The sequence below is a fragment of the Pseudomyrmex gracilis genome, unplaced genomic scaffold (genome assembly GCF_002006095.1).
Source record: "Pseudomyrmex gracilis isolate BER0280 unplaced genomic scaffold, ASM200609v1 scaffold_1008, whole genome shotgun sequence".
Lineage (NCBI taxonomy): Eukaryota > Metazoa > Arthropoda > Insecta > Hymenoptera > Formicidae > Pseudomyrmex > Pseudomyrmex gracilis.
In genome coordinates this window covers 19,111-30,806 of record NW_018021592.1, presented here as the reverse complement: position 1 = coordinate 30,806, position 11,696 = coordinate 19,111, and the positions used below count along the sequence as shown (strand labels likewise).

At 35.5% G+C, this 11,696-nt stretch overlaps 1 protein-coding gene across 1 annotated transcript in view; it reads right to left on the bottom strand.

Annotated features, from left to right (window-relative positions):
* Positions 1-1,945: 1,945 nt before the first annotated feature.
* LOC109861762 (fibrinogen- and Ig-binding protein-like) overlaps positions 1,946-11,696 on the bottom strand; it is a gene marked incomplete at its 5' end in the record, with an annotated part of 26,915 nt that continues 17,164 nt past the window's right edge. Inside the window, 3 exons of the mRNA XM_020441560.1 lie at positions 1,946-2,063; positions 7,092-7,231; positions 7,336-7,524. Coding sequence (XP_020297149.1) covers positions 1,946-2,063; positions 7,092-7,231; positions 7,336-7,524 — 447 coding nt within the window. The remainder of the gene's footprint in view (positions 2,064-7,091; positions 7,232-7,335; positions 7,525-11,696) is intronic.

Genomic DNA, 11,696 nt, shown 5'->3' with positions numbered 1-11,696 from the left:
TGGACCGGATGGAATCTACCCGGTTCTTCTTCAAGAGGGGCTGGGGGTTCTCATAGGTCCACTCACAAAAATCTTTAGGCTAGCATAGCCCTAAGACACGTCCCCCAGGCTTGGGGTGGTACAAGAGTAGTCTTTATACCCAAGCTTGATAGAAGTGGCCATATAACAGCCAAAGACTTTAGACCGATCAGTCTCACTTCCTTTGTACTGAAAACACTGGAGAGACTGGTCAATAGATATCTGAAAATCGGCCCTCTGCTAGTATATCCGCTGTCTCCGGCTCAGTATGCCTACAGGGAGGGCAGATCAACAGATACTGCCTTGCACCATTTCGTAGGCGGAGTCGAAGTGCAGTTGGAAGCAAAGGGATATGCCCTGGGCGTCTTTCTAGACATTGAGGAAGCTTTCGATAGCACCTCATATAATGTTATCAAGGAAGCAATGACCGGGCATTACATTCCCGCTGTTCTAGCAGACTGGACACAAAGCATGCTAACAGGAAGAATCCTGATTGCCAATCATGGGGACTCAAGTATGCATAGTTTCCCCGCTAAAGGATACCCGCAGGGAGGAGTTTTATCTCCCCTGCTCTGGTGTCTGGTCGCGGATAAACTTCTACGAGAATTACAGAAGAAAGGCTTCCTTGTCTTTGACTACGCTGATGACGTGGCCATTATAGTGCGAGGTAGTTTTCTTTCAACACTTAAGGAGACTATGCAGAAAGCCCTTAAGATCACGCAAGACTGGTGTCAATCAAAAGGACTTAGGGCTAATCCATTAAAGACCAAGGCCATGATTTCCAGGAAATACAAACCTGAAGCCATTGAGCCGCTTAAACTCTGGCGAGAAGATATAGAATACGTCCAGTCAGTAAAATATTTGGGAGTCCACTTAGACACCAAACTGAATTGGAAAACACATCTCAATATAAAGAGATCCAAATTCTACGCCTCACTGGGCGTGTAGAAAAGCAATGGGAAAATCCTGGGGTATTAAACTAAATAGTGCCCTATGGATATACAAAGCGGTACTTGTATCAAGGTTAACATATGCTGCTGTTGTTTGGTGGCCCAGAGTGGAAAAGATGGACCTCAAAGAACCTACTAAAAAGCTTACAAAATAATTACTTGAGGGCTGCGGTAGGGACTATGAGAACGACACCAACAGAAGCGCTGAAGTGGCACTCTGCATTCCACCTCTAATATTGACTGTCATCAGTGCTGCCAAACTCACAGCATATAGACTAAAATGTCAAAGGGAGTGGAGAAATTTCGGAGTAGGTCATACCAGGCTCGAGTTTCTTCACAAACCTCCCTTTACCTTAAAGCAAGACAGAATATCCAAAATACGCCAAGTGGACAAGGCGTTCTCTATAAACTTGACCACCAGAGCGGACTGGAAAAACAAAAATCTTCAGATCCAGCCGGGCACTCATGCATAGTTTACTGATGGATCTGGAGCAAACGGCTGCTATGGAGCAGGCATCTACTGTCCAGGATCAAATCACAGTGAGTTTTTCTCTCTGGGTAAATTGGCCACGGTCTTTCAAGAAAGTCCTAGCCATTCTGGAATGTGCAAGACTCCTACTCTCAAGAGAGACGAAAACTAGGAGGATCAATATCTATACGGATAGCAAAGCAGCCATAGGAGCTCTTGCCAAGACCATCACTAAATCTTCAGTGGTTTGGGACTGTATGCAAGCTCTGAACAAATTGGGCGAGCGAAACAACATCACGCTTGTCTGGGTACCTGGCCACCAAGGAATCCAAGGCAATAAAGTGGCTGATAGTCTGGCAAAACTGGGTACCTTAAAGGAACGAGTCTGCCAGATAGTTGGAGTTCCCTTTGCAATAGGGAAAAACCATATCAAGGACTGGCTGAAAAGGGAGCACAGGATTTCTTGGGAGATACTGAAGAGCTGACGCCAAGCTAAGGCCCTGATGACTCAGCAATTGCCAGGTAGGACAAAGGAACTACTGACAATGAGTAAGTACAGACAAAGACTGTGTATCGGTCTTCTTACAGGGCATTGGGCCTTCAAGGCACATCTATTCAACTTAGACCTAGTTGAGGAGAGTAGTTGTAGATTTTGTAGCAAAAAGAGGGAGGACAGCGCGCACATATCGTGTCGCTGCCCGTCTCTAGCACTCAAGAGATTCAGATTTTTGGGCTCCATGTTTGTGGAGCCCGAGGACCTGAAAATAATTAAAATCGGCCATCTGTGTAGCCTGGCAGCAAATGCCGGGTTTTAGCAGCTTGGTCGATAAACAACAAGCGAAAGTCGCAGAGGATCTTATAGATCTAGGTGACAATAGAGTCTCACAAGCTCCCCGCTCCTCGTTATCTATCTATTTATCTATCTTAAACAAAACAAATGTTTTACATTGTTTTTGACGGAAGAAACCACCATCTTCTCGCGGTTTCAATTGAGTAACAATGTGTACGTAGTTTATTTCTAAAACTTAAATACAATAAAATTCTTATTGCAAGAATACTTTTTTTCTTTTAATTATATTATATATAATTGCAAGTGCAAAGTAAAAAGTTATATTAACAGAATACTTTTTACGTAACAAACAACATTACAATAACCATACACATGTAACAAATTTAACTTGTAAATTTTTACAAGTGAGTGTTTTTTGAGTTGAAAACTCAATTCTTAAAATCACACATACGGGATGCCGGATTTGCATCTCACATATGGCACGGAAAGCCGGAAATTCCAGGTTCGACTCCTGGCCGAGGAGTTTTTTTCGCAAAATTTTAAAATTAGTTAGGGGGGTATCCGGGTCTGTCATATGTGAGATGCAAATTCGGCATCCCGTATGTGTGATTTTAAGAATTGAGTTTTCAACTCAAAAAACACTCACTTGTAAAAATTTACAAATTGAATTTGTTACATGTGTATGTATATATATACACGTACAAGTTTCTACTCAAAACATCTTGAGAATAGCTTGTAAGGCCTTATATATATCTTGTTGGTAATTTCATGAGTCTTAAGTCATAATTGTTTAACATTAAAATATATTTTTATTTCTATGTATTTTATATTAACAATAAGTTTGCTAAATATATAATTACGTATACTTTTCTTTTTTTGTTTAAAACAAAAAGACGTACATATTAGCCAAGAGTGATAGAGATTTATATTCTTCACTTTATTTATGCTCTTCATATGTTTCATTTTTCTAAGTATTCTTTTATGGTGTTGATATTTTTTTATTTAATCGAAATGTTTCTGTAAGTAATAAGTGCAAGAACGAGGACAAACGACGAAAAATGATAAACAGCTGCTAGCGCGAGGCTTAGCCGCTTGCGCTAGTTGCGTGCGCTATAGCTATGTTGAAAGAAAGAGTCAGTAGACATATCTCTGTTCTCTTCTACCGCCTGAAGACGGCCGAAGCGTCGAGCGCACACGTACACGGCTGCCTGTGTGCGTTTCTCCTCCATTTGCTGTCGCGTTCTGTAAGAGAGTCAAAACTGAGCACACTGTAGGGGCAGTGAAAAAGTCCGCTCTACTTGCAAACTCTTCTCTTCAGAAATCAAGAGGCACGGTAGTGCCGCGCACCAAGTTCACGCGCAACAAAGTGGTGTACGAACTGCGCGAAGCGCACTGTGCCTATTATACGTGGAAATCAGATTTCGAAAAGCATTGTAAAAAATTAAATATTCATATCACAATAACGACTGAACCGTTTGACTTTTTTTTAGTCTCACAAGGAGAGGTTGTGACATTGTATTGTACCAATCGATTTGGACAAACTTTATAGGATCGATAGATGACTATGTAGAGTATTGCAGGGTAAAGTAATAAGACGCACTACTCAAGCATTCGCGAAAAAATCGAATTTGAAAATTTTGAGTTACTTTACAAGGATATTAAATAGACCGAAGAGCGCGTAGAGTAGCGGTAGCGTACTAGGTTAGTAGTGTCGACGCTGCTGATTCGAGTGTCAATATATTTTTTTTCCAAAAGTCTACAGTATAATCTAAATGTAAGTAATACGTTTTTAATTTATTTATTGCATGTTATAAAAGTTCATTGTTTTGCATAAAACATTTGTGATTTAAAAAATACGGTAAAAATAAATAGATTATTACTAATTACTAATTGTGATTTTTTAAAAAGCTAAATAATTGTACGCAACATGTAAAAATATATGCAACATGTTTTATTTATTGAAACTAGATGAGATAATACTTAATGCAGAATGATATTTGTCATAAAAACAAGTAAAAGTAAAGTTTTACGAGAGTGTGCACATTGTATGAACGCTGCAGTTTTACATTCACATAGTTTCTTTAAAATATCTATAGAAAAACATATTTCGTTGACATTCATAAATATTTCTATTTTGTTTGTTAATTTAGAAGCAAACCATGTATATTGTAAACACAATTATTAATTAATAATAATCTATTTATTTTTACTATATTTTTAAGTAACGAATTTTTTATGCAAAACAATACACTTTTCTAATATGCAATAAATAAATAAAAAACGTATTACTTACATTTAGATTATATTGTAAAATTGTGAAAAAAAAAGTATATCGGGACTCGAACCAGCAGTGTCGACACTACTATTAAAATCTTACAAGAATTCGCTCTACCCACAAGCTAACAGACGCGAAGGGCAAGGGGAATCGTCCGCCCGCTCCACCCAATCTCCTCTACTAGGTAAGTTCTGTCGAGGCGGTGGGGATATGCCCACAAGCGAGAACGCGTCCGTGAGCTCACACGGTTCTAATATATAGTTATATATAACTATATATAGTTATATATATAACTATATATATAGTTTTATATATACAGGGTGTCCCAGAATTGGTTTAACATCTATCGTAGGCAGGTAGAAGGAATAAAACTGAGGTGAAAAGTCCTATACCATTTTGCTAGATTTGCAATAGTTACTGAGATTTTAATTAACAAAGATNCGCGAATAANCATGCNTCGGGCTGTCTTACGNGCGTAAGACTGCCCGCCGCGCTTCGCGCGCTAACGGTGTTACCCATAGCGACATATGGGAAGAGCTAATATAACAGCATATACTATAACATATACATATTAAAATGTAATTTTGTGAAGCGCGCCGGACTGTCCTACGCGCGTAGGACAGCCCGATGCACGCTTATTCGCGGATCTTTGTTAATTAAAATCTCGGTAACTATTGCGAATCTAGCAAAATGATATAAGACTTTTCACCTCAGTTTTATTCCTTCTACCTGTCTACGAGAGATGTTAAACCAATTCTGGGACACCCTGTATATATATATAAACGCGCCGTTGCGGTGGAATGGGAGGAGCTAATAGAAGAGCATGTGCACCTATACATAAACAGCATATAAGCTGCGTTCGGAGAGCGCACTATCCGCGAGAAAGACTAGGCTGTCCTTATGCTCCGCTTACGCTGGATGCACGCTGATTAGCGGATCTTGATTAATTCATATCTCGTCAATTATCGCGAATCTTCCAAAGTGATATAGAACTTTTTGTCTTAGAATAATCCCTTCTTCTTGCCTACAAGCGGTGAGACGGCAATTATGGGACACCCTGTATACAGGGTGTCCCAGAATTGGTGTAACATCTCTCGTAAACAGGTAGAAGAAGTAAAACTGAGTCGATAAGTCCTATACCATTTTGCTAGATTCGTAATAGTTACCGAAATTTTAATTAATAAAGATTAGCAAATAAGCGTGCATCGGGCTGTCTTATGCGCGTAGGACAGCCCTGCGCGCTTTGCACAATTACATTTTAATATGTATATGTTATAGTATATGCTGTTATATTAACTCCTCTCATATGTCGCTCCGGGTAACACCGTAAGCGCGCGAAGCGCACTGGGCTTAAGCGAGTAAGACAGCCCGATGCATGCTTACTCGCTGATCTTTAATAATTAAGATCTCGGTAACTATTGCGAATCTAGCAAAATGGTATAAAACTTATCGACTTAGTTTTACTTCTTTTACCTGTCAACAAGAGATGTTACACCAATCCTGGGACATCCTGTATATAATCTGGAGACTATTTCACCATCGTCCAAATGCTTGCCGGGCAAAGAACGTTGTACTTATCACGGTCTTCGAGAAAGATTTAACAACTTCAATGTGCACTAATGCACATGCATATAAATTGAAGCAGTGGTTTAACAAACAGAATTCGTTTAAGCAACAACGCGGAGATGTATCTGTGCAGCGTTTTCCAAAGAGTGAAGTTATTTGCTCGGGCGACGAAGAAAAACAACATGATGAAAATGATTGTGATAGCTTTGCAGACTGTTTAACAGTGTCTGATAATTTGGACGAAGACATTGAAACGCAGGCGTTCACAATAGAAAAAGCAACGCAAACAGCAAACGCTGCAGAGATACCGCCTTTGTGCAATACTTAATACCAGAAAATTACACATTATCGCCGCCGCATACTCGCGATGAATACGCTGCAAATCTTGCTAAGCTCTACAACAACTAAATGCACGTCATGTGGGAATTTATCCTGCCGACAGATGATAATCATCATTTTGTAAAAATTTTTTCCGAGTTTTTTTCAAGATTTTTTGCTATGGTCAATGCAGGATACTTACTAACGCGCGTAATCTGCATAGGCTATAGCGAGTAAACAATTATTTATAAAATATATTTATAAAATAATATTTATAAGATAAATATTTATAAAATAATTAAAATTTTTTCATAATTTTTATATTATTTTTTTACTTATTTGTACCGTCTCCACTACTTGAGGACTTATGCCTTACCTCTTCCACAAGAGTTCGATATGGCGCTTCCCAATCAAAGGTTGCGGAAGTGGGAAGCGCCATATCAAACACATACTACTAGTGATATTGACTAAAAATATCGACTCAAAATATTATTAGTTCAACTTTATGTGCTAAGATATTTTTGTCGTTGACTCTTACTGCATGATGTTGCAAATCAAAAACGTTAGTGTTTTTTGAAAATTTACGTATTCATTCAGCATATTCACAATGCAATTAATCGATTAACTATATTTGCATTTGATTTTATATTGTTGCCGTTTCCAATTTGCAGTGTCAAATGCAGCTTGTATATCGATCGTACATACCTGTCATATTTTTCCAGCATCTTTTCAAATTCTTTCGTAGTGTTCTCCCGGTCTTCATGAGCTTTGTTCAAAGAATACTGAGTCTTTTCCAGTTTCTCCTTGAGAATCTGAATTTCAGTCTGAGCATCGTCTCGTTCGAGCTGGTTTAGAACAAAAGAAAAAAATAAATTTTTAAATAATACAACAAATATTATTATAAAAATTAAATAAATTCAATTTTGAATAAAAAATGCTTTCTTCTCACTGTTAATTTCTGATGAGTGTTGTGCGCTTTCTCCCATCTCTCTTTCACCAATTCGAGTTCCGATAACACGTTTTCTTTTTCGCGTTGCATTTTACCTATTTGATTCTGCTGCAGTTCTATCCTCTCATGCATCTTTTCCATTTCCTCTTGAAAATTATCTCGTTCTTTCTGCAGCCGCTGCATTATAATCTATAAACAATGAATTGATTATTAAGACGGTCCTGGACCTTCTTGTTATTACCGATCAAACGAGCAATTCGTACTTTAGACTGCTTTTCGTAATTATTGCTCGAATAAAAAAACGGCTCTACAGAATTAAAGAAAATAATAAAATGAATGCAAGATACTTTTCAATATATCAAAACTTTAACAAAAAGTTTTGATGTTACAATCACCTCTTTTAGTGTACTGGTATTTCAAGTTCAAGAGTTATGCATAAAAACCAACAAGTGTCTTGCATAGACAAAACATTAAAGAATGTAATAAGAATATTACATTCTTCTACTACTATTACTATTAGACTACGATTTGGAAGCCTACAATAGAAAAATAGTCTAAAGTACGTTTCGTGTACACGTTTGCTAGCATTTCAGTGCTAAGAATATAAAAATGATTGTGTATGTAGTTCACGGATATCGCGACAGAGAGCGCTGCAATATGATGTGGGCGCATATGATCATTATGCATGTGTATCTGTCGTGCTCATAGACTTATATAATAGACGGAACATTTATATGACGAAGTTGAGAACAAAATTAAAGGACAGAGATAGTGCTGAAGTAGTTGTCTCTCTCTCTTACAATAAGATAGTGGGGAACCAATCATCTCACAAGTCTATGCTATCACCTTTCACTATCACTTTCTCTCAACTGACTCTCGAACTCTATCTTCGTTGCTCTCGGCCTGCCGCGGCCACCAATCAACTCACTGCTAGAAAAGAAGAGAACTACTCCACGACTATTTCTGTCTCTTTTAACGAAGACTTCAGCTCCTCTTACACAAATGTTCCGTCTATTATATAAGTCTATGGTCGTGCTACATGACAGATCTTCTAACCTACGAAGTATCTGAAAACATAAAGATCGTTTTGTAGTAGTCGCAGAAAGCAAACGCTAGTTTCACAAAATTGGCCAGTTGCATCTATCAAATCACTCAATCGCAACACGATTGGTCACTTCTGCGAGATCTGTAACTGTAATTGAATTTTGCAATATCACAGAACGACTTTAAAATAACTCGTTTTGCGGAGCACGTGTTTTTTTGCCAAAGTTTTCAGTACAACACAAAACAAGTAAAACTTTTATAAGTTTTAGTAAAGCATTCACAAAATGAATATTTTGCATTTGTTGTGTAATATTATATTGTAATGTAATAAATTATGTAATATTCCATTGCAATATATTACATTTATATTATGTTATATTCAAATAATATATTGTGTTGTATTCAATTGTGATACATTGTGATTATTTTGTGTTATGTGATTCTTCATTTAGACTATCATCTGTACTAACGTGAGTATAGAAAACACTGTCAATGCTGGCTATTTCCTAAGTAATAATAATATAAAACAATATCAGATGCATCTGTTTGTTTGTAAAGTTGTTTTGTCTTTCTTCCCAGAGGCGTTTTTGAAAACGTGTGCTGGTGTAAAAACTATTATGAACTGCCAACGCATGCTGGCTATTTTTTAAATAATATTAATATACAACAATGTCAGATGCATTTTTTGACTGTAATGTTTCTTTGTCTTTCCTCCCAAAAGACGTTTTTGAAAACGTGTGGTGTGAAATTTATTATAAACTGCCAATGCATGATGGCTTTTTACGAAATCATTTTAATATAAAATAATGTCAGATGCATCTTTTTGATACTAAAGTTGCTTTGTTTTTTCTTCCAGAGGCGTTTGTAAACGTGTGCTGGTGTAAAATTATTAGAAACTGCTAACCCATAGGGTAAAAGTACCAATTACTGTGCCCATTAAGGTTAATCTTCGCGTTTTCCATTAAATTAAACTAATATCCTTTATTTTTCCCACTTTTTAAAACATGTATGTTATAGTTTATTATGTTTCCTACTGATACAATTTTTTTTGTACATATAATGTTTATAAAATATTAAATATCATAGAATATATGAAAAAAAAATCCAATGAGCCAATTACTGTGTGCTGAAGACGTAATTACTGTGTGCGAATTACTGTGCTTAGTTTTCGGATACGGTGCCCCGGATACTAGTAAAATGTATTAAATACTGTCATTTAAATACTGTGAGGTTGGACAAAATACTGTGCCCTAATTTATCATCTCCGCTTTATTTCTCAAGATAGATGCTTAGTTTTACTTTCTAATTGCAACTTGCTTATATTGATTACAATTATTTTTATAAAAATTTGATTTATATGTGAAAAAAAATTTATATTTGATTTAGATATTTAACACTTATCAATAGTATTGTATTTACTAAAAAAGAAATTAAAGTTTTGTTTACATGCTGTATTGCAATTAATGTCAACTATGTTAACCAGTTTAGGTTTAGGTTTAGGTTAAGTAGGCAGTTATCAATAGAAGGCACATTAAATGACGCATCAACGAAAATACTGTTCAAATACTGGACACAGTAATACAAACAAGCTTAAAAATTTGTTTCGATTATTGAAAATTCATGTAATTTAAAATAAAAACATTTATGAAATTACTTAAATGATAGCATTTCTATACATAAAATAAAATTTTTTTTCAATATTTTAGAGTGTAAATATAAAATATTTTTAATTCAGGAACATAAAGCAAGTTTTTAATTTTATTAAAAAAATAAATATGTTCATGTTAATAGTGCTTTATCTTGTTATTTGTAAAAATAAAAAAAAGGGCATAGTAATCGGAACCTACACAGTAACTGGTGCTCTTACCCTATGCTGGCTATTTTCTAAATAATATTAAAATACAACAATGTTAGATGCATTTTTTTTTACTGTAAAGTTGCTTTATCTTTCTTCCCAGAGGCGTTTATGCAAACGTGTGCTGAAATAATAATTATTATGAAATATTTGTAGTTAAAGTATGTTATCTATAATTTAAATTTTTACTATCAAAACCGTCTCTTGTGATGTAAAATTGCTTTGTCTTGTCTCTCAGAAGTGCTTTTGAAAACGTGTGTACTAATAAAAATGAAAGTTTGATATGCAACATTTGCTGGCTATGTTTTAAATTGTGCCAGAGATGTCTTTTGTGACATAAAGTTGCTTTATGTTTTTGTTTGCTCAGAAACGGTTTTCTAAACGTGTTCTGATAGAAACAATATTTGAAGCATTTACAAGTAACATGTTCTAGCTATTGAGTAAAATAAATTCGGTTGTAGAAGCCGTTTGCAGGATGTTGTGCAGAAAATGTGCTTAAATATATATATATATATATACACATATATACCTTGAAATAATTTTTTTCCTCCATACAGGATGCTGGATTTACATCACATATATATGAAGGACCCCGTATACCCCTCTACCTAATTTTAAAATATTGCGAAAAAAATGTTCTAGCTATGTTGTAAAGTTTTTGTTCCTGAGACGTCTCGTGTAGCATAAAGCTTTACTTTTCTCCAAGAGATAGTTTTGTTACCGTGTGGTAGTGTATTAAATACAGTCGAATCTCGATAACTCGAATCTCTAGTGAAGAGAAAAGTCTTTGAGTTGTAGAAGTTTTGATTTATTGAAGTACCTTTTTCCTTTCCGCGGAGCAGAAGAAAATGAACAAAATTTTCGTATTATAGAGGTTTTCGAGTTATAAACGTTCGAGGTATCGAGATTTCACTGTAATATGAACATTTATAATCAATGTAATCTGGCTATGTTCAAAATTTCTTTGTGTCAATCAACGTGCTAATTATGTTTGGAATTTATCGCATCAGAGGTGTCTCTTGTAACATAAAGATCTTTTTGTTATGTTGCTTTATCCTTTGTCTCAAAAATGTTTTCATTAACGCGTGGTAGTATGGTGAAGAATGAACATGTACAATTAGCGTTTGCTACTGTTGACTACTGTTTAAATTTATACTGTCACAGACATTTTTTATAACATAAAGTTGCCGAAACTAGTAAGTTGTAGAAGTATAAAGAATTATGACAGATCTGTCGTTATTAAAAATGATAATTTTAACAGAATTGTTGAAGAAACATAAATTAGCTTGATAGATGGCTCCTAATACATTACTCGATTTTCATTCAGTTTGGAAATTATTAATATCTTATTTACCGAGTATCATAGGCATGCACACACTTGACAAATCTGTAATATAATATACATATATATATTTTATATGTATAATATATATATATATATATATATATATATATTATATAT